General features: G+C 43.2%; 1 protein-coding gene across 1 annotated transcript in view; it reads left to right on the plus strand.

Moving 5' to 3' along the window:
• Positions 1–374: 374 nt before the first annotated feature.
• GALNT17 (polypeptide N-acetylgalactosaminyltransferase 17) overlaps positions 375–24,880 on the plus strand; it is a 673,198-nt gene continuing 648,692 nt past the window's right edge. Inside the window, exon 1 of the mRNA XM_063953757.1 lies at positions 375–1,946. Within this exon, the coding sequence (XP_063809827.1) occupies positions 1,709–1,946 (238 nt within the window). The 5' untranslated portion in view covers positions 375–1,708. The remainder of the gene's footprint in view (positions 1,947–24,880) is intronic.

The following is a 24,880-nucleotide window of genomic DNA, read 5'->3' on the forward strand; positions in this document are numbered from 1 at the left end:
AACAGTGTCATAGTGGTAAAAATTGATTATGTAATTTTTAGTATGAATGGCGGCTGCTTTTATGGCTGTAGCAATAGCAAATAGTTGTATTGCTCATTTTTTCCTTATTTAATTTTTGAAATGAAGTCAAGCTATAGTATAATATTGACTGATGACTACTGTGTATAATCATGTTGCATGTGCATCCAAACAATATTAATTTCATTTCTACAGCATATTAAAATGTATTCTTTATTGTTGCATTATTCAGCACCATGCATTAATTCTTTGAGGTGGTAATTCCCTCGTCTTGCAGAGGAATGAGCACTTAAATTGTGTAAACAGGACAGTAAAGCCTTGTTCTGAGCATTGAATGTATCCAGCTGCAGTTCCATAAATCCAGACCACATTTTCCTCGCAGCCCTTCTGTAGGCATGTAGCCTGGGATTCAGGCAGCACACGGGAGAATGTCTCTGTACAGAAATAACCAGCTAAGAGAAATGGGAGCACAGGAGAGAGCAGCTTCTTCTTCTAGCACAAGCAGAAAGCTTCCCCAGCTGCAGCAGCACCAGGACCAAAGAAGCACCATCACCATCACCTGAGACTCTGCTTCCTTCCATGGACTGTATATTGGGGGGAGAGCTTCTGCTGCTGCTGCTGGAGCCTGACAAGAGTGGGATGTGATGGGAGGAATCAGATCCTAAGACCGTTACTGCTGCTGCTGTGCTTAGGTTGGAATCAGGAGTTCAGGGAAGTGCGGTCAGCAAAGCTTTGCCGCATTGTCAATTCCCTCTGCAATATTCTCTTCCCACATTCACACTTGTCCTTCTGTGCTGTGATGAAGACTGATACTGACTTATATGCCTGACTATCACTTGCTAGTTACTATGTGTCCTCTGCAAATATATTGCAGCTAGGGAATCTTCATATGTAAGAACACTTGTCATTATTATCATTTTTATTAACAGTTGCATTTACCTTGCTGCAGCCAATGAGTAACTTTACAGGCTAATGTATTTTTTAAGACTCTGGTGACGTGTGTGGCTTTTGCTTTGCATCTATCTGCAGTGAAAATATTTAATAGGATTCCAATGTTGTGCTTAAAATGTCTCTATTCATCCACATTGCTGCTGTATAGTACTGGATATTACTGAAGTCCAACTTGTGTTTTGACTGCTTCTCACTGGACCTTGTAAGTAAATAATTAAAATCTCTGGACATTTGTTGGACTCAGCCAGGCACAATTAAGATACATATGCTACAGTGGCAACAATTCCCATATGGAATACTGATTGGCTTCTATCCATCATCTGGATATAATACATAGCAAACTATCTTAGGGGAATTCTGCATGCTGGGAAGTTCCAGATTGTTACCCAGTTTGCAATTGCTCATTGTATCGCCTCCTGGACATGCTGAAGGTACAGGTTCTCCTCTACAAATGTTTTTACAGGCACCTGTAAAAACACTGCACTTTGATTGGTCGGGCATTTTTGGATTCAAGATCTGAAGTCAATTCCCTCTATCAAATTGTGTTCTTCCCTCTGTTGTCATCAGTAGTATTGAGAAGTTTTTGTTGTCACCGGTCACACTAGTTCTGAATATCTCTACTTGGAATTTAGCATTTTTATTTTTACAGGGATGTTTAACTGCTTCCAAACCAATTTAGACTTTGGCAAAAATTTCAGATATTCAAAGAAAAACTGAAGACTCAAGATTGTGGAGGTTGATGGCTTCTCTGAGAAGAGTTAAAATCTTGTTGGTGTTGAACCTGATAGCTGTTGCTGGATTTGTTCTGTTTTTGGCTAAGTGTAGACCAATTACTGTGAAAGGTGGTGAGTCCTTCCATGAGATCCATCCAAGGGCAGAGGTGACTAACTTTACCACTCATGTGGTCAGCCCTATCCAGGAAGCAGTGCTGAAACGGCTCTCCCTATTAGAGGACATAGTCTACAGACAACTCAATGGTAGGAGTGAATGGCAATATAATACTGTATAATATATATGCATACACAAATTTGAATGTTATGTATTGCATATTGGGCAACCATTAAGAAAATGTGGTAATGTAAGATGAGATAATATAGAAAATGAGATGCCTTGATCATTTACTGCACTGGGATTACTTAGTCTTAGAAAAAGCATGCTGATGTATTCACTCTGTATTTAATATAACAATGAGACATTTTATATTTTGAATGTATTATTGCTGAATTATAAGTCAACTCACGTGGGCACATTTTTCACCAAAATCAGTTCTTAACAGTGATAGGAGTAAACAGTTGTACCATAAAATTAAGAAGCCTCAAACCTCACCAGCTGACAGAGAAAGGCAAATATGCCATTGGACCTGGGGACATACAGTAGTAATAAAAGTTTAAACTTTGCATTGTAACAATATATTATCTAATGAGAGTCTGATTGGCATGTTCCAGTTGTTATTGCTTTCTGCTATTTGTAACCCTGGTTCTATGACATGTTTGATGCTCATAACTTCAGTTATCTACAATCCTCCTGAACCTGCATTGGGGATTCTATGATATACATCATTATAGGATAGAATGATCAGTGTTTACTATCAGTTAACATATTGCTATATAATAACGTTCTTATCCACAGCCCAGTAGTTTAAGTATCATTTTTATGATGGACTAATTAAAAAAGAGTGCTGTGTGTTTTACTTTGTTTTTTTGACTAAACTGTAACCATTGAAATCCAATGAGAATGCTTGGCCATAGTAATTACGTTTATGCTAAAATACATTTCAAGTCTCTGTAGTAGCAGATAAATTGCTTATACCTTAAATTATCCCAGGAAGAATATGCTGCAGGTGCAATCAGTAAGCATATTATCATGAAATATTCATGTAGGGTTCTTCCTAAACTCAATAATAATGCTACTTTAATGTTACTTCGATATTGTAATAAACTTTTTTCTTATACTCTGAACATCATTAAATGTACACTTTCATGTTGCTATGTCTGCATGTTCTGGAATTAACCATGTGAAGATAAGTAGATCATTACAATCAGCTGGATTACTCTGTTTGACTTGTTTCTCCATATCTGTAAAACTAATTCAATCTAGTGTATTAATTTGCGGAGACTGCACTGTTTTTAATGAAGATGACCAGAATGTGCATTGTATTTGTGCTCATATAAATCAATTTATCCAATGATCTCTTATTTTTATGAGGATGTTCACTGAATTTCAAATAAAAAGGACAAATGTAATGCCGCTTTTAGACATGTGACCCGGTAATGTGCTGGTTCTAGGAAGCTGGCAAATTCCCAGGTCTCAGCTCCATGACCCTGGTCTGAGCAGGGTCATGGACCAGGAAATTAGTCCTAGGTTGTTTCCTTTCACACATGCAGAAATCCGGGACTGATGAGCCTTCACGTGCAAAACCCCGGGATATAGCTGCATGTGTTAAAGGGGTGCAAGAAAACTTTTTGGATGAGGGGTAATATAATAAAGAGTGATTTGTCAAAATTGCAGAATTTCTATGATTTTGGGCTCAGGATTTAAAGCAGTGTTTTTTTTAAAGGTAAACCCAAGCTAATTTTGCCTTTTTAACATTGCAGCTTTAAATCCTGCTACAAAAATCGCTGAGAATCTGTGATTTTGACAAATCATTCTTTATTATATTCCCCCATTGTGTTCTCTGGATATTGTTTGCATAACATACAAGTGCTTTCGTCCGTAAGCTGCTGAGCTCATTATTGTATCTTGTGTTGTATCCCTTTTGTGCTCATTTGCTTCTTTTAAGTGAAATTTTAACTTGCAATACAAAATAGATAATGAGTATATATGAAAAAGGTGCTATAACCAAACCAATCAGATCCTGATTCTCATTCTGCTACTGAGGTAAGAAAATGAAAGTATATATTTGATTGGCTGCTATGGATATAGCCACAATTGTTTGGGCCTCTACTGCAGATGTGTTGGTTATTTCATTGTTGTTGTTGTTGTTGTTGTTGTTTGTTTTAATTATTATTATTATTATTATTATTATTATTATTATTATTAGTTTTATTTGTAGTTTCAATAAAGAGCAACATTTAGAGTGCAGCCAAAAATAAGACTCATTAACTTTAACATAAACATTGCAGCGTTCTGTTGTCAAAACTGTCTCACAGGTAACTGTGATAAAAATACAATGTTCCCTAGAATATTCACAATCACTTTAGAACAACCCAGGATAACTACTTTTATGTGGTGTCTGTAAATTTATATATAAATATATATATTTTTTAGTTGTTAATGTGTCTCAAATACAGTAAACCAACACAAACGAACACTTTTTATGCCATTCCATGTTAAATACTACTGTATAACAATGGGAAATGTAATTGTGAAAATGTTTTTGCGCTTCTGTAAGCATGGAACAAGTGCAGATATTTCATCAAGTAGTAAATCAAAGCAAACTAATAATACTAACTGGTAGTTATCAATTTACCAATCACTTGTAAAATAAAAGAGGAGAAAAATGGATTGTGGTTGGGTTTTTCTGTAAATGGAATCAGCTTCATACTGTATTACTACTTGGTGAGCTGTCTTTTTGATGCATTGTTCATTGATGTGTTTTAAGATCTTAATGTTGATGGTCAAAACCGATCGATCACTGCACTGCTCAGTTCCAGCTCTAAAATAATCAATGCATTCATCCATGTTTCTTGCCTGTACATTCCAGTTCCCATCACTCTAATTAATAGTATGTGATTGTCAAGGTGTAATTAAAAAGCACAATGGTCTGAATAATGTAATTCTGTATCACAAGTGAATGAAGACTGTGCTAGACCCTTAAGAATTCTAGTGATAAGTCATGCTCAGTCACATCTCATTTTACTGTCAGTGCTCTGTGGCTGTTACCACTTGATTTATCTCAATGTTTGAATTACCTAGGAACATGCAGATGTCATTTTGGGAGGTAACATGCAGATGAGCATCTGCATAGGCAATTATACTCTGAAAGTGATTCGGGCAGATTTTTACACCACTGCAAATGTCACCTCTTGCTAAGGTCATAATGTATGTATTTTTTTCACTACTGCTTTATTCTCCAAGTCTCATTATATGTTCCTTATGTTCTAACAGTCATATGTATATATATATATATATATATATATATATATATATATATATATATATTATATGCTGTACTGTTAATTACCTCTTTGTTAATACTTGGAGAAAGACCAAACCTGTTTGATTTATTTTCATTGCCCCTGGCAGAATTCACAAAGGGTAATGCAGGCACCATAGGGCGAGGGGTGAATTGTGTCATTGCGGACCCATTCAGCACAATGTCACAAACTGTGGCATCACATAGATAGGGCTAGCTATGGTGTGATTTACTGACAAGCATTTATTAAGACCTCCATCATGGTACTTCCCAAAAACTTGGGAGGCAAGTGTCACAGCACACTGCCCCAGCTTGCACTCAGATATGCCAACCTGATGCAGGTGGGCAGTCATGACTTGGGTGTTACTCAAGCCGTCACCATAAAGAGTATTAGAAAGGTGCTCTTGCATTTGCCAGACACTTAAAGCATATGTACAAGATCCAAAGTTATTACAAACATGTAGCATGGACTTTTCCAGGTGCATAAATTCTTAGGGCACAGAGATCACACTGATAAATTTGTAAGATTTAGCGATAAATATCTCCACAGTTAAGTTATACAGAAAAACAGGTGTAAATATGCAAGACATACATGATTATGATATGCACAGATGGATTTCAAGTAAATAAAAAGAAAAAGGTCAGAAAACCTAAATAATCTTACTGTGAGGTTTTAGGTCATCCTGCATAGTGCACTGATTACAGAGCGGCGCCTGAGTCCCTTCAGTGTCACGGGCATGACGTAATGCTCAAGGGACTCAGGAGGAGGAGCCGCTCTGTATGCACTATTCACTATACACCCACCTTTTATCCAGCACTGGTTATAGTGCTTCAGTTTTCAGTGACATGTTTAACTTCCTGTCCCAGAAACACTGGCTCAGAGTTTGCCTACAAATTGTTGTAGTACTATACAGCCCCTTATTACTCCATACAGGAGACTACTTGGCAACTTATATTTTTATAAATAAGTCAGAAGAAGCGGGCAGTGTACCCATGCAAGATGAAAATTCACTTTTCAACATTGTGATATTTTGAACCTGTTGAGATGAACTTATAAATAACCTTTAAAGCCATTTATAAATAAGTGGTACTGATTTTTCAATTGGTAGTACTGTACCTGTGCTGTAAAGGACCTGTTTTATTCCAAACTAACCGCAAAAGGTACTGGAACCCTCTCTTTCCTTTGAAAGGAACCAAGTGCTATAGTTTGACTTTGAAAAATACCTTCAGTGAGAGGACAAAGAACCTTTATCTCCAGCATTATAACCATAAAACCATATTACTGTCTCCACCCTTACTCTTCCTATCTACTATTTTTTTTTTTGCTAATGCTAACAATTCGCACCTTAGATAGGTGGCAATTCAATGCGATATTAAATACGGACAGAAATGAATGGCTGGAGCTATTCAATGGTCCATGCTGTAAACCCGCAACTAGAGAATTTCTGCTTGCATCCTCCTGAGGTGGGAGCAGAAATCTGACAAAATTAGTGCTGCAATACTAGTTGCAGCCTTACCGCATGTGCTAACAGCATTGTATCTGGCACTGTTTACCGCAACTAAAGATCGGGTATTAGGCGTGGTACACTGCATCTCCCGGCTTAAGTGCACAGTGCAAACAATTGAATAGCTCTGGACACTCATTCCCGGAGCTATGCAACATTGCATTGAATTGAATTGCCCGCATAGTATCTACAATAATTTAACTTGATTCCCATCTCTCAATAGGCTAATGCATGCCAACTCTCCTGCCTACTGATTACTTCCTCCCACTCCTACCGCCAAGATTTCTCATGTGCTGCTCCCTTTCCCTGGAATTCTCTACCTCTCCCCCTCAGACTCTCCACCTCTCTATAAAACTGCAAACAGGCTCTTAAGACCCACTTCTTCACCAAACCCAGCCTAATCTCATCCTAATCCTGTTCTACGCTCACTGTCTACCCCATATGTGCCACCCCTGTCTGTCTGCCCCTCCCCTTTAGAATGTAAGCTCTCACGAGTAGGGCCCTCTTCCCTCATGTGTTTATCCTTTAATAATCTTCAACTGCACCAAATTATGCGGTTATCTGTCACCTGGTACTTATTTCAGTGTTATCTGCTGATGTAGCTGTGTTTATTTACCCTGTACTTGTTCTACAGTATATTGTCTTCATCTGTAAGTCGCTGTTTTCCTGTTTTCATTATTTGTTTACGTACTCTGTAGTTGGGTGCTGCGGATCCCTTGTGGCACCATATAAATGAAGGATAATAATAAATAATAATAGTGTGTTTCAATGTGCCATCTTAAATATTGAATGAATATTTTGTTTTGGTTATTAGCATTGTAATTCACATGTACAGTAGATGGAGTTACCGTATATACTCGAGTATAAGCCGACTTTTTCAGCACTTTTTTTTGTGCTGAAAAAGCCACCTCGGCTTATACTCGAGTCAGTGCAGGCAGAGGCAGAGCAGTGTGAAGGAGGGACATGGAGCGCACAGCGCGCGGCGCTCCTGTGTCCCTCCTGCATCTCCGGCGGCAGCAGCGGCGGTTCTATTACAGGAAATACCCGTTCGTGACCTCTGATCACGAACCGGCACTTCCTATAATAGACCCGCCGCGGCCGCCGAAGATGCAGGAGGGACACAGGAGAGCCGCGCACGCTGTGTGCTTCGTGTCCCTCCAGAAGACAGCGCGGGATCGACGGAGGGGTAAGTAACAGCACTGTGGGGCATACCTGGCACTTGGGGAGGGAACGTATCTGGCAGCACTGTGGGGGCATATCTGGCAGCACTGTGGGGGCATATCTGGCAGCACTGTGGGGGCATAACTGGCAGCACTGTGGGGGCATATCTGGCAGCACTGTGGGGGCATATCTGGCAGCACTGTGGGGGCATAACTGGCAGCACTGTGGGGGCATATCTGGCAGCACTGTGGGGGCATATCTGGCAGCACTGTGGGGGCATATCTGGCAGCACTGTGGGGGCATAACTGGCAGCACTGTGGGGGCATATCTGGCAGCACTGTGGGGGCATATCTGGCAGCACTGTGGGGGCATAACTGGCAGCACTGTGGGGGCATATCTGGCAGCACTGTGGGGGCATATCTGGCAGCACTGTGGGGGCATATCTGGCAGCACTGTGGGGGCATATCTGGCAGCACTGTGGGGGCATATCTGGCAGCACTGTGGGGGCATAACTGGCAGCACTGTGGGGGCATAACTGGCAGCACTGTGGGGGCATATCTGGCTGCACTGTGGGGGCATATCTGGCAGCACTGTGGGGGCATATCTGGCAGCACTGTGGGGGCATAACTGGCAGCACTGTGGGGGCATAACTGGCAGCACTGTGGGGGCATATCTGGCAGCACTGTGGGGGCATATCTGGCAGCACTGTGGGGGCATATCTGGCAGCACTGTGGGGGCATAACTGGCAGCACTGTGGGGGCATATCTGGCAGCACTGTGGGGGCATAACTGGCAGCACTGTGGGGGCATAACTGGCAGCACTGTGGGGGCATATCTGGCAGCACTGTGGGGGCATATCTGGCAGCACTGTGGGGGCATATCTGGCAGCACTGTGGGGGCATATCTGGCAGCACTGTGGGGGCATATCTGGCAGCACTGTGGGGGCATATCTGGCAGCACTGTGGGGGCATATCTGGCACTATGAGGGCATATCTGGCACTGAGGGCTGTGTACGGCTAGAGCTGCATTTCCCACCCTAGGCTTATACTCGAGTCAATAAGTTTTCCCAGGTTTTTGTGGTAGAATTAGGTGCCTCGGCTTATATTCGGGTCGACTTATACTCGAGTATATACGGTAACTTGTAAATAGAGCTATGGGTTAGTTGGGTGCTTTAATTATGTAAATGCGCTTGTAGATGTTGTTGTAAAATAACTATTCTGACTAATTGTAACATTAATATTAGTATTATGTTGAGTAGAATAGCCAGCAAGGCTATTATGTAGTATAATTAGGTAATTTGAAGATAAAGAGATATAATTAATAGGAAATACCAGGATTACTCCCTCTAATAAAGTGTTTCCAAGAATCTAATTATATATATTAAGCACATAGAATTTGCTGCTCAGCAGTACAGTATGTAAAAGACACTTGAAAAGTTCCCCTATTAAAAAGTCTCTACGAGAAACTTGACATATAAAATTGACAGCTCAATAGTACATATGAAAAAGTTGAGACTGTTTTTATATTTGAAGACACTTGAGAAATGTATCACTATCTGGTGTCTGTAAGCATTGAAGCAATAGCTGTTTAGGTCGATCAGAGGCGGATTGGTACACTGGGACGCCGGACCAGATTCAGTTTGGCTGGTCCGGTCGTCCCCTCAGTACACGCCCGTCATCCTACATGCTAGCCAGCTGCCGCGATCGGAGCTCAGCTCTGATCGCGTCAGTGTTCACTGAAAACTATAATGGCCACTGGCGGAGCTGCTGTGCATGTGCAGCTGCAGCAGCCCCCATAAGCCTTAGTAGAGCCGGACCGTCAATCACCACTTACGCCTCTATCCATCACACAGTATATATCATACAGTATATATATTGTTTACTCAGATGTATACTAAAGCATTAAGGTGAATGAAGCTGCCAAGAAGAGTGCAGGGTTCTGTGTGTGTGTGTGTGTGTGTATATATATATATATATATATATATATATATATATTTCTAAAAACAAGGATGAAAGTAGAATGTGCTCATAGTTCAGATCAATTTGTATTTTTAAAAACAATATCTCAGGTCAAAATGACATTAGTAGGACTCGTACCCTGAAAACCCACACTTTGGGCTGGTTACCACATGGTGTAATATACTCCAAAAGGCAAGTGCTGCATACCGCCGTCCGCTGCCCAGGACCTTACACTGCGCCGCTGGCTGTGGATTACAGCCGTGACCCGTCAGGACACCGTGCCGGGGGATCAATGGAGTGAGCAGCTTGAATGGAGACTGAAGCGTCTGGCAGGCCATGTTCCAACGCGTTTCATATAGTACTTTGTCAGTTGGCTGGCCTGTCAGAAGCAAGGAATGATTTATATAGTGAGAGCCCCTCAAGTCAAAGTCGTCAGAGCTTAATTAACGGGGCAGCTGTTCCACATCCACATTTTTGGTTTATTGATTTATTGAAATTTATTAAAATTATATGTTTGCTATCCCTCTTTTGTTGATAAATTGAAATTATCCTGTTTCGTGTCACTAGTAGTGACTATTGGGTATATTGTCCATCCAAGCACCAGAGAAATGTATTATAGGTGCAGAAGTTTCCTCTTAGAAGTAGATCAGTTAGACTACATCAATAATTACACTATATGTAATATTACACTAAAAATGTACTGTAGCTGAGGTGGTGTAGGATTTGGTGTAGGATATTAGCAAGTCTGTCAAATACAGGCATAAATATCAAAGCCTGTGTCATATGGATGGAGATAAAGTGGATGGAGATTTAAAGGGTCTATTCATGAAGCACATGAAGCAGTGAAAAGGGTGGAGAATTGAGCCTGTGGAGAAGTTGTCCACAGCAACCAATCAGCTTCTCCGTACAATTGTATAATATGCAAATTATAAATGTTACTTCAATGCAGATTGGTTGCCATGGTCAACTTCTTCACTGGCTCACTTCTCCACACTTTTTACTGCATCATGAATAGACCCCAAAGTCCCAGCCAATCAGCTCATAACTGTATTTTTTCCTGTAACATGGCAGTTAGGAGCTGATTGGCTGGTACGTTATCTCTGTCCACTTTATCTCTATCCAAGGCCTAGTAAATAGACCCCATAATTACCACATTCAAACACCAGAGTGATGGAGTATAGGCATACCTCCCAAATTTCTAAAGTTGTGAGGAGGGACAGAGACGTGCGCCCCAAAATTAGGCGTCGTTGCCTCAGGGAGGGTGCCGTGATTGTGGGACACACCCTGTGTTTGCCGCTGCGGGGCATGCCCAGCGCTCTGTGAGCAGCTGGCATGCCCCCTATCCCTCTCTTCCAGAGAACAGACATTGTGCGCATGCGAGTAAGAGAGGGTCCCCCAACTGGCTCCCCCCCCCCACAGCAACCACGGGACACTACGACCCGTGGGTGGGACAGTGGGATAGTCCTAGAAAAACTGAACTGTCCTGGGACAGTTAGAATTATGTGTGTGCTATATAAATAACTGATAAAAAAAAATCAGGAATGATAAATTTTTCGCGATGTTTCCTGATGTTCCTCCTGTATCTTTTTTAGAGCAATCCAATTTAGCGACTCAGAAAAATATATATTTTCTACCAAAAACACACAGGTTAAGTGTTTTAGGGGATTTGATTCTCATGCCTGAGGCAGGAGCAGGGGCGGAACTCTGGGAGGCAGTGGAGTCGGCTGCCGCCGGGCTCCTGGCCTCAAGGGGGCACATCTCCTCCACTGTCTCCCACTGCCGCTCACCGCGCTTCTGCTGTCTGTGAGGGGAGGAGAACGCAGCGTGCGCCTCCCCTGGCCCTCACTCTCCGGCGGCGGCGCGCTTCAATTCAGCGCCGGTCCGTGAGCCAATCAGCTAAGGCTGCCGGTCCGCGAGCTTTGATTGGCTCATGGACCGGTGCATAATTGAAGAGGGACACAGCCACGGAGAGTGAGAGGCAGGAGAGGCGCACACTGTGCTCTCCTCCCCTCACAGACAGCAGCAGCAGCAGCGCGGTGAGCAGCACAAGGGATGGGGGGGTCATGTATATCTGGCACTGGAGGCATTGCTGGCACTGTGGGGACATGTATACCTGGCACTGGGGGTCATATCTTGCACTGTGGGGACACTGGCATTGGGGGCATAGCTGGCACTGTGGGGACATATATATCTGGCACTGTGGGGACACTGGCATTGGGGGCATAGCTGGCACTGTGGGGACATATATATCTGGCACTGGGGGGCATATCTGGCACTGTGGGGACACTGGCATTGGGGGCATAGCTTGCACTGTGGGGACATATATATCTGGCACTGGGCGGCATATCTGTCACTGGGAACACTGGCATTGGGGGCATAGCTGGCACTGTGGGGACATATATATCTGGCACTGGGGGCATATCTGGCACTGGGGGCATAGCTGGCACTTTGGGGACATATATATCTGGCACTAGGGGCATAGCTGGCACTGTGGGGGCATATATTTCTGGCACTGGAGGCATATCTGGCACAGGGGCATAGCTGGCACTGGGGGGACATGTATATCTGGCACTGGGGGCAGAGCTGGCACTGTGTGGGGACATGTATATCAGGCACTGGGGCATATCTGGCACTGTGGGGACACTGCATTGGGGGCATAGCTGGCACTTTGGGGACATATATATCTGGCACTAGGGGCATAGCTGGCACTGTGGGGACATATATATCTGGCACTGGGGGCATATCTGGCACTGGGGGGACATGTATATCTGGCACTGGGGGGTCATGTGTATCTGGCACTATGAGGCATATATGTATCTGGCACTGTGAGGCATATATGTATCTGGCACTGTGGGGCATACATGTATCTGGCACTTTGGAGCATATATGTATTCGGCACTGTGGGGACATATGTTTCTGGCAGTGTGGAGGCACCCATTTTTTGAAATTTTTATATGTATGTGGCACTGTACAGGGGCATTATGGGTGGTCTTCTGGTTGCCAACTGTCGGGATCCCGGCGCACAGTATACCAGCGCCGGAATCCCGACAGCCGGCATACCGACAGTTTTTCTCCCTCGTGGGGGTCCACGACCTCCCTGGGGGGAGAATAAATAGCGTGGCGCGCGTAGCTCGCCACGCTGTCGGTATGCCGGCGGTCGTGCTTCCGGCGCCGGTATGCTGGTCGCCTGGAGCCCGGCCGCCGGCATACCATACCTCACCTGGGCATTATATGTATTTGGCACTGTACAACATGACTAAAAACGGAGTTATGACACAAGGTCATACTCCTACAAACGTCATAACGAAAGGTGTGCGCACAAAATGGGGTGTGGCTTTGTGAAAACTAGACCATGCCCCCATTTTTGCACACACGCCTTCGGCGCGCGCATGATACTGGCTCTTGCCCTTGACTACAGATCTTTTCTTGCTCTTTGCATCTGACTGGTTTCCCACCCCTGTCCTAGTATATACAGAGAGCTGGCTGTGGCTACAGCTAGGGGGAGCTCCAGAACGCAGCTCCTGCCAGGCCCTTCCAGATGAGCTTGCCAAGTGATGCTCTCTGTTCTTCCGTTGGGCTGATAGCAGCAGGTAGGCACTGGCAGCACTTGCCTCAAGCTGCACTGTGGGGGTGTGTGTAGTTGGAAAGGGGAGGGGTACTGGGGGGTCTTTAATGAATGTTGGCAGCACTGTGTTTTATGTGTGCATGTTTAAGCGAGGTGTGTGTGTGTGTGTGTGTGTGTGTGTGTGTGTGTGTGTGTGTGTGTGTAAGTGAAGGAAGCATGTGTTTGTTTTTGTGTGTGTGTGTGTGTTTTTAAGTGAAAGAGGCATGTGTACGTGTAAGGGAGACGTGTGTGTGTGTATGTGTATGTGTGAGAGAGGCATGTGTGTGTAAGTGAAAGAGGCATGTTTGTGTGTTTAAGTGAAGGAAGTGTGTGTGTGTGTGTGTGTGTGTGTGTGTGTGTGTGTGTGTGTGTGTGTGAGTTTAAATGAAGGAGGCGTGTGTGTGTGTGATTTTAAGTGAAGGAAGCATGTGTAAGTGAGAGGCGTTTGTGTGAGAGGTGTGTGTGTAAGTGAGAGGCGTGTGTGTAAGTGAGGATTGTGTGTGTTTATGCGAAGGAGGCATGTGTGTGTTTAAGCTAAGGAGGCGTGTGTAAGTAAGAGGTGTGAGTGTAAGTGAGAGGTGTGTGTGTGTAAGTGAAAGAGGCGTTTGTGTGTTGTTTATATATATATATATATATATATATATATACTGTGCACACCACTGCGCCAAAGCATCTACATTGTGACACACTGTTGGGTGAGGGAGTACTGTAGGTGTGCTATAAAGGTATGCTGGTGTCTATTTTATTGTTATGACTGACTTGGAGTGCCGTCCACTTTGTATGTGTATCTATATTACTATTTGGAAAGGCACCTGAGCACGCTACTACTGTTCAACATGAGTGCCGGATAGCTACATATGAAGGGTGTGTATGTATACAGTATGTAGGGGGGGCACCAACATTTATCATGCCTCTGGGCGACTGGGGCGAACTTACGCCACTGGGCAGGAGAAACATAATCCCTGATGGGCTCAGTATGAATTACCAGCGGCCAGTATACCAACAGTGACATCCAGGCCACCAGCATGGTGAGTGCTAGAAAGACCCTTGCGGGCACGCTGCAGGTATGGTTGTTCGCTGCGCTCACCACAGGTTATATAATGTTCTACCTCTATGGGTGTCATGGACACCCACAGAGGGAGAATAGCCTGTGGCGCCGGTATTCTGCTGGCAGGATTTCACCGCTAGTTGGGATTCCGGTGTCGGCATTGTGACAACCGGGATCCTGACTAGCAGTATTTTAACCGCTTCCCTCCCTGATATGCCACGGTTCATGCTAGCTTAATGGGGATAATTTAATAGCCCTGGGCGCGACGATCATTGGCGGTCACTGACCGCAGGTAATTGAATTCCCCCCAGAGTGTCTTAAGAGCCTTGCTGGCTATTCAGATAACTTTATATTAATGTTGCAATTACTCAGAATTTACAACTACAAGCACATGTAAATAATTAGAGTACCCAACTAACCAATAGATCTACTTGTAAGGCAACTCCATCTACATGGGAATTACAGCAACGCTAATAACAAAACATATAGGGGTCTATTCAATTGGTGCCGGTATTTCCGACAGTCAAAAATACAGGCACTTTCCGACAGGAATAGGTTGAATTTTTGTTTAACCTATTCAATGTAAGTGCCGTTTTTCCAACTGTCGGAAAAACCATCACTTGTCGAAAACCACGTGGCTCGGCGATTACTCGCCGATCCACGTGTTTGTGTCGGAAGCATGGCTGTTTCCGACAATTTAAGGGTAATGCAGATTCGACTTGTCAAATCTGCATTGTTTGGGGGGAATTCAAATGTTTGAAAAGTCGGTTGGGTGTCTGTTTTTTCCTGTCTATTAGATAGGAAAAAAACAGACACCCAACTGACCTTTCAAACATTTGAATTCCCCCCATTGAATGCTGGCCGTTTGCGGTCAGCATTGAATACTCTCCATTGTTTTATTGGTACTGTTGAACTGTCGGATCATCTCCGTTGGAGTATTTGTACTGTATATCATTTTACTTCCACGGTTTCTTGCTAAACACATTCTACTACCTTTTAACCATTACTTTACTTTACCCAGTGGAGCTTACAATCTATATTCCATATCACATGTACACACAGACACATTCACACAAGGGTTCATTTTTTTTGATGGAAGCCAATTAACCTACCAGTTTATTTTTGGATTTTGGGAGGGAACCGGAGTACCCGGAGGAAACCCACGCAAGTACGGGGACAATATACAAACTCCACACAGTTAGGGCCATGGTGGGAATCAAACCCATGACCTCAGAGCTTAGAGGCAGTAATGCTAACCATTACACTACCCTTACTGCCCAAACTTATATGTTTTACATGGTTTAACCATACATCTTTCGAGCCTGTGTATCCTCACTTGATAAGAAGTAGACACACTATTATTATTATTATTATTATTACTATCTATCTATCTATCTATCTATCTATCTACATACAGTATATAAAGCAAATATAACCAATTTTGGTGCAAGGGCAGTGTTTATAACACTTAATTGTAATAATCCAGTATTTCAAGTAAATATAAACAAATAAATGAATGCATATATGATTCAGTCCATTCCAGGAGATCCAATGATCCGTATAAAGTGCATAGTAAGAATCCACTGGTATGGGACGGCCAAAGCACCTTGTGTGCATATTCAATTACATCTGTAGCATTTTCACAAAGACATAACAAACGTTTTAAGGGGAATTTAAAAAAAGATATAAAGAGATGGGATACAGAGAAAGTGGAAGAGAGCAAACGAGTGGCTGGAGGTAAAGGATAGAGGATATCTAATTTTTCTTCTGATTTATTGTCACAATAAATCGGGATCCCGGCGCACAGTATACCGGCGCCGGAATCCCGACAGCCGGCATACCGACAGTTTTTCTCCCTCGTGGGGGTCCACGACCTCCCTGGGGGGAGAATAAATAGCGTGGCGCGCGTAGCTCGCCACGCTGTCGGTATGCCGGCGGTCGTGCTTCCGGCGCCGGTATGCTGGTCGCCTGGAGCCCGGCCGCCGGCATACCATACCTCACCTGGGCATTATATGTATTTGGCACTGTACAACATGACTAAAAACGGAGTTATGACACAAGGTCATACTCCAACAAACGTCATAACGAAAGGTGTGCGCACAAAATGGGGTGTGGCTTTGTGAAAACTAGACCATGCCCCCATTTTTGCACACACGCCTTCGGCGCGCGCATGATACTGGCTCTTGCCCTTGACTACAGATCTTTTCTTGCTCTTTGCATCTGACTGGTTTCCCACCCCTGTCCTAGTATATACAGAGAGCTGGCTGTGGCTACAGCTAGGGGGAGCTCCAGAACGCAGCTCCTGCCAGGCCCTTCCAGTGGCTGGAGGGAAAGGATAGGGGATATCTGGAGGGAAAGGATAGGGGATATCTAATTTTTCTTCTGATTTATTGTCACAATAAATCGGGATCCCGGCGCACAGTATACCGGCGCCGGAATCCCGACAGCCGGCATACCGACAGTTTTTCTCCCTCGTGGGGGTCCACGACCTCCCTGGGGGGAGAATAAATAGCGTGGCGCGCGTAGCTCGCCACGCTGTCGGTATGCCGGCGGTTGTGCTTCCGGCGCCGGTATGCTGGTCGCCTGGAGCCCGGCCGCCGGCATACCATACCTCACCTGGGCATTATATGTATTTGGCACTGTACAACATGACTAAAAACGGAGTTATGACACAAGGTCATACTCCTACAAACGTCATAACGAAAGGTGTGCGCACAAAATGGGGTGTGGCTTTGTGAAAACTAGACCATGCCCCCATTTTTGCACACATGCCTTCGGCGCGCGCATGATACTGGCTCTTGTCAAGCACACTAACTCCTTTGATATGAAACACAATAAGGACAAGGGCACCTCCTAGTGCATTAAAACAATAAAAACACAACATGTGTGAAAAAGGAGGAGGGTGATGAGTGAACCCGTGCCATGTACATGATAATATGACAGCTTATCTCATGTCCTTTGGTATGATCCTCACAAGCTTCCTGACACCAGTGGGATTTTTTCAACAATTTATTCCAAAGTATATAAAAGTATAGACATAAAAACATACATAATGTAAAACAGTTTTAAATCTCGAAGGCTCATAAAACAAGTAAATGCTCGTGCATTAAAACAAATAGAAGACAGCTTAACTGAGAATCAGCATACAACCAGTAACCAATGCGTTTCGTCCAGGTGGAACTATGTCTTCTCCTCTAGACTAGCATTACAGCTGAGGAAGTCTACTGGTGAAGACATAGGGGGTCATTCTGACCCAATCGCACGCTGCAGTTTATCGGGTTAGAACTGCGCATGTCGGGCCACTACGATCGCCTCTGCCTGATTGGGCCAGGGAGTGATGAGTAGCTCCCGGCCAGCACGCTAAAGCTGTGCTGGTCGGGAGCTACTCTTGAAGTGCAAAGGCATCGCCCCAGTGCGATGCCTTTGCACTTCTGCGGGGGGCCGGCACTGACATGCGGGGTGGGATAGCCCTGTGCTGGCCGTCCCCCCGCATGTATGTGTGAATGATCGTAGCTGTGCTAAATTTAGCATAGCTACGATCATCTCGGAATGACCCCCATAGTTCCACCTGGACGAAACGCATTGGGTACTGGTTGTATGCTGATTCTCAGATAAGCTGTCTTCTATTCTTTTAGACCTCTGCAGCTGGACACAGTAATATGGCGTCGGTGGGGGGTTGGTGTGGCTGCAGCAGACCTCTGCAGCTTGACAGACCAGGCCATAGTGTGTATGATCAAGGGGGACTGGACTGAGCATGTGCAGTAGTGAAATAGAAGGCAAAACACTGTGCAGCTCAGGAGAAAAATATTACTTTCTGAAAAGCTGTCTCCACAAAAGGAGCACTTTTTTGGAAGTGATAAATTTAATATGCAGGGATAATGAATACGAAAAAAATTGTGAATGGGACGGCTGAGATTTCAAAACTAAGAATTCTCAGTTCACAATTTTTTTATGATGAATATGCCCGTTAGTGCAGCCGAATGTGTTATACTAGTATACTGGGATTCTCTCATGTATGCCAGCGTGGTTTAAAATACTTGATTTCTACAAGGTAACTACCACAAGATGATGCATGGATTTCATCTCAACCTGGTCCCACTGGCTACAGTTTAGAAAATAAAAATGTGTGCTCCCTAGTAGATCAATTTTGTAGAGCCTCCAGCTGACCACTTATATAGCGCCCATACTGAGGAACTTGTATACTTAACAGCAGTTTAAATTACTATGTACCTGATGAACCTAAGATTTACAAGCACGCAGGATATGCAGTCTATTGTGACAATAAATCAGAAGAAAAATTAGATATCCCCTATCCTTTCCCTCCAGCCACTCGTTTGCTCTCTTCCACTTTCTCTGTATCCCATCTCTTTATATCTTTTTTTAAATTCCCCTTAAAACGTTTGTTATGTCTTTGTGAAAATGCTACAGATGTAATTGAATATGCAGCTAATGTTTCTGAATATTGATATTAAATAAAGATTGCCTTATCAAAAAGGCTAAGTATCATCTTCAAAAGACTACAGTAGTTCGCAAAGAGCACTTTACATCTTTTGAAGACCTGGGGGTAAATTTACTAAAATGGGAGTTGTATTTAAAATGGGATGTTGCCTATAGCAACCAATCAGATTACAGGTATTATCCTCTAAAAGGTGCTAGATAAATGAGAAGTAAATTCTGATTGGTTGCTATGGGCAACATCCCATTTTAAATAGAACTCCAGTCTCAGTAAATTTACCCACTGGGAGAAATTTACTGAAAGTCGGCTTTGGTCAATTTGATCTTTTTTTGTGAAAAAGCTGCGATTTTATTAATTGCAAAATCACTAATAATTAATTTGCATGGAAGTCACTTGTCAAATGTGCACTCCAAATAGCGGCAAATCACCATCGCTACAAATATTGTTAAAATAACATTGGTATCAGTGGAATTTGCACATAAACTAAGAATTGTCTTTGCAAAATTGTTCCAGTTCACACCAAACTCACTGCAAGATTGCACATCAACGCGTGAAATCAGTGCACTGCTTTTTTTGAGAGTGTTGACATGTGTGAACCATTTTTTTGCCCAAGTACCAGTCAAAGTCATATGAAAATCACTCAAAAATGCACCTTAATGCACCACTTCTAAAAAGCAACAAGTGCAAACCATTATAATTAAGACTAAGGGCCTAATTCAGACCTGATCGCTCCTCCTTGTAGAAGTCTGCGATCAGATAGTTGCCGCCCAGAGAGAAAACCTGGCTCATGCAAGTGTGCGAATGCATGTTTAAGGCATGCGAAAATTCCGCCAGACAGCGGACAGCTGCAAATCTGTTCATAACTCACTCAACATCTAATGATTTTTCAAGTCTGTGCAGTCTGTGGTAGCCCAGGACTTACTCCTACAGTGCGATACAAACAGGCTGATCGGGGCCGAAGCTGACGTCACACATCCTCCCAGAAAACGCTTGGGAACGCCTGTGTTTTTCCTGACACTTCCAGAAAATGGTCAGTTACCACCCACAAACGTCTGTATCCTGCCAATCACCTTCCGAACGTCCGTGCAATTTTAAATTTTGCACCATCCTGTTGGTGTTTGGTGACGCGCCTGCGCATTGTAGTGCATACACATGCTCAGTCATTCGATAATCATCCGCTATGTGATTTTGCACAACAGTGATCAGGTCTGAATCCTGCCCTGAACCAGAATGCTAATAAAAGCTGAACCAAGTTACGTGCCGCACTCACTTTCAACTCTCAACCATGCCTGAGGCAGGGTTTGCTGTAGCCTGCATCCAGACACTGATTTCATGTGTCCTGCACCAGCTGACTGATTGGGGATTTTGTTGCATTAGAGCGGCTTGTGGAACAAATTAAGGCGTGAGTTGGTTTGTTTTGGCATGCGACTTATGAGACATTCTGTTGCAAATTATAGCACAAATGTGATTTCCCATGTGAAAGCTACAAAATTGACGCAAATCGCAAATGCCAAAATACATATACCAACAGTATTGTAATCTCACCCAAAATTGATTCTTAGTAAACTGCTGATGCAATCCTTACTGCATTGTTTAAGTCCTGTGCATGCGTAGGACCCCAATGAGTCCTGCGATTATGGTGCAGATATGTGAATGCCTCTGCCTGACTGACAGGTATAAGTGTTCTTGGGGATGGACAGGGGTAGGGATGGCCGGCGTTGGGGAAAATGGGCGGTATCACCCTCTGTTTTCGGGGAGTTGGGAGGCCAAGGACTGCACTGCAAGATACAGTTACCTTAGCCTCAGAAACCACATTGCAATGGCAAGACTGAAAAAGCTCAAGCTTATTCAGCCTGCTGTCGCAGATGAACATTCCATCTGAGATGCGATCACATTGCACATGCAGGGAGGAGGTGGTTTGCACCGCCTTCTGTATTTGCATTGCTAAGGACTGCAATTGTAAAGCTATGCATTTGCAGTCCTTAGTGAATTAGAGATCTCATTCAGCAGCAGACGCATTCCACCAGGTCAGAGTGATACGATGCGTTCACATCTCAGTGCAGCGAATTCCCCTGATTGACAAACAGAGGAGTTCGCAGGGCGGTGACACAGCTTTGTGGGGGTGGTGAGAACTGGGGAGGGTAGGGGAAATTTTCAGAGCGACAGAAAACATGACCGCCCTGTGCCTGCTTTCACACCCAGGCTGCGCATGTGGGCATCCAGCAATGCGATCACAATTGACGAGCGTTTGCATTGCTGGCCTGCATTTGCATGCTGGGCGGCCTTGCCCTGTGCATGCAATCGCAAGCAGTTGCAGTTTTGCTAAATTAGCAAAACTACAACTGAAACTGAATAAGGTCCTAGGGTGGTCATTCCGAGTTGATCGCAGCCAGCAACTTTTTGCTGCTGCTGCGATCAACTAGTCCACACCTATGGGGGAGTGTATTTTAGCTTAGCAGGGCAGCGATAGCTTGTACAGCCCTGCTAAGCTAAAAAAAATTCAAGTAAAACAATATTAGCCCTGGACATACTTACCCTGAAAGACGACCACAGCGATGCTGGGGCCGGCTTTGACGTCAGACATCCGCCTTCCATTCTCCTGGACACAACTGCGTTTTCTCCTCCACTCCCTGAAAATGGCTGGCAACGGTCCGGTGATGCCTTCTTTCTGTCAATCTTCAGGTACGCCTTCTTTCTATCAATCTTCTTGCGGTCGGTCTTTGACCTCCTTCATCGTTGTCCTGGACGGCAACGGTCCGGTAACGCCTTCTTCTTTCTGTCAATCTTTCAGATATGCCCCCTTTCTGTCAAACTTATTGCTGTCGGCTCTGCGACCACTTTCTTCGTTGTCCTGGACGCAACCTGGCGACCCCTGTCACCCGGGCAACGTTGTGCGCATTCCGGACCCGCTCGCGCTGCAGTGACAAACCGCTGCGTGCGAACGGGTTGGAATGACCCCCTAGGCCCTCTATCCATGGTTCTGAAACAGCAAATGCTCTTTCTTCTACTGTGTCTTCACAAACACAACAGGGTTAATTCAGAGCTGTATGCATTTGTGCTCTGAATGTACTGTATAATGAAAAAGACAATAAAAATGGTAACATACATACAGTACGTACGTACGTACGTACGTACGTACGTACGTACGTACGTACGTACATATGTATGTATGTATGTATAGTCAGACATATCTCAAGGTGCGTTCAATGGTAAAGGATATTATTGACAAGATGAAGGCATTTATTGTAGGTACATATTAAGCCAGATTATTTCAGTACACAGTATGTGTAGTGCAATCCAAGAACAAATATAAGAATAAAAGGTATTTTTGTATGTCATACCAGAAACATAAAATTGGTCACAAAGTCACAGTTGTACAATATAGTACACAATTTTGGTATTTAACCAGAGATGATAAATGACCCTTCATGAGATTAAATGATGCAGGTAGGAGCACTAAATTTAGGTTACACTCCCTGTGTGCATCCTAAGACAAACAAACGCAGAAATACTGTAGAAAGATTTTGTATTTCTGCTTCTTATATTGTATTAGTGGCACAGAGACTGTGACATAATTGTTAGTACTGCAGACACACATAACATACAGTATTAACTGGCTCATCATGTAATTATTATTATTATTATTATTATTATTATTATCCAATGCATCATTTTTTTTAACTGGTTTAGAGTGTACTTGCTACAAAGTGCTGCCAGGAGCGACACAGTTGCATGGGATGCAACCATGTCACCACTCCACCCATCACCCCAAATAGAGTCTTGCCATTTTAAGTCTAAAAGATTGCCTTCACGTGTGATGTAACCGTATCACCAAAGCAAGGACTGTTGGTGGCAGTATTCCCAGTATTGTACGACCAGTTACATGAAAGTATGTTTACTACTTCGCAGACGTCTATTGGACTGAAATTGTAAACAATTTACTGTATATAGTATATGCATTTAGTAACATAACACAGTATTTGAGGTTGAATAGAGGCAAATTGCCCATCGTGTTCAACCTGTTTTAAGTTGTGATGATTCTACATACTTGCTAAATAATGTTTTATGACTAGTTAGCTACTATAACTCATGTTACCACCGGATAAACCATGTTGATATTTTAAGTATTATAACCTTGGATAGCTTTTTCATTCAGAAATTTATCCATTCCTTTTTTAAATCCAATTACAGAGTCCGCCATTACCACCTTCCCTGGCAGGGAATTCCACATCCTGATTGCCCTAACAGTGAAGAACCCTTTCCTCCGTTGCGTTCTGAACTTTCTCTCCTCCAGTCGCAGCGAGTGCCCACGTGTCCTAAACTGTGTTCTTTTAATAAATAATTCCTCTGATAACTCTTTGTGATGTCCCTTTACATATTTGAAGATATTAATAATATCTCCTCTTAGGCGCCTCTATTCAAGTGTATGCATATTCAGCCTAGAAAGTCTTTCCTAATAGTCCAGTCCTTCTAGGCCTTTAATCAATTTAGTAGCTCTCGCCTTTGAACACTTTTGAGTTCACTGATGTCTTTTTTTATACAATGGTGCCCAAAACTGAACACAATATTCCAGGTGCGGACGTACCAATTCCTTATACAGCGGCATGATTACATCCGAGTCCCTTGTCTCAATTTCCCTTTTTATGCACGCTAGCACCTTACTTGCCTTCTTTACTGCGTTTTGACATTGTGTACGGTTATTAAGCCTATTATCAATGAATACCACCAAATCTTTTTCCAACTCTGTTTCCCCTAGGCGTTCCCCATTTAATATGTAGGATGCAAGTTTGTTTTTAGTCCCAAAATGCTTAACCTTGCATTATATATATATATATATATAAATATATATATATATATATACTATATATTACTGTGTGTACATACTGACGTCCTAATTCCTCACATCACCATTACCCTCTACCACTGCTGTACTTGTAAAACTTTTTTTTTTCCATTGATACTCCACCCATCTCCCCACATAGAACCTTTCAGTGTGAGATGAGGTGGTGAGTGGGGATGGTTGTTTCACTTCCAGTCATATCAAGCTGAGGGGTGGGCACTTTGTGCTGGGCAGGGCAGCCGACTAGAGATTGCTTTCCAATGGGTGCCGATGGGTTATGGTCACGTGGAATGTGACCACTACAAGGACTGTATTACTCACACAATTGTGCATTTGGTTATAGTAAAGCATGGCTACTGCTTTGCCGACTTCTATTTAACCGAAATTACAATCAATTTACTGTATAATGGGAATGGAGGCAGAAGGGAATTATAGACTGAGAGTTATATACCTCAGGCATGGACATAGTTGTTCTTTAAATATATATTTGGAAAAAGACGTATGCAAGAGAAGTGTATTCATGTGCATATGTTGAGTCAGGTAGATCTCATAAATAATAGTATTAATTTCGAACTTAATGTAATCAGGCATACAAATGTTACCACTATAGTATGAAGATGAAGCTTGACAGTGTTAATAGTAAATACTAATGTTGCATTAGCCTGTTTGTACAAACTATAATAAGTTAGTTGTCTTACAGAAGAACAAATACTGTTTCCACATAAAAAATTAAATTCTACATTAGTTTGAATTAATTTAATTATGTAATGTGAATAGATGGCTGCGACTAGATATAAAATAGCAGCAACACTAATAAATTAAGTACTATTAGCTGAATGAGTCAATATGCAAACAACAAAGACATTGATAATGTTGCTGTTGTTATCATAATAATTACCATGTATTTTGAACCAGCCATAAAGCTCCTAAGAGGCGTACCCGGAGATGCGGCCAAGTCTAATGTTGCGCTTATGTTAAAAATCCATAACTCTACTCAGCTTAGACTTGCCCATTCCTGTCGCATAAACTTAAATTCAGAGATACAGTGGTGTACAATCAGAAGTTAGACTAAAGTTGAGGATAGCTGAGGAGTTAAATGGAGCTGGAATCAGAGAGAAGGCTAAAAGTTCAGTACACAAACAAGCAGGAATCTGTCACTGGTAGCTAAGGGATCATTTAGGCACATGGTCAGGAACAAAGCCAGG

Source organism: Pseudophryne corroboree, chromosome 2 (genome assembly GCF_028390025.1).
Source record: "Pseudophryne corroboree isolate aPseCor3 chromosome 2, aPseCor3.hap2, whole genome shotgun sequence".
Classification (NCBI taxonomy): Eukaryota; Metazoa; Chordata; class Amphibia; order Anura; family Myobatrachidae; genus Pseudophryne; species Pseudophryne corroboree.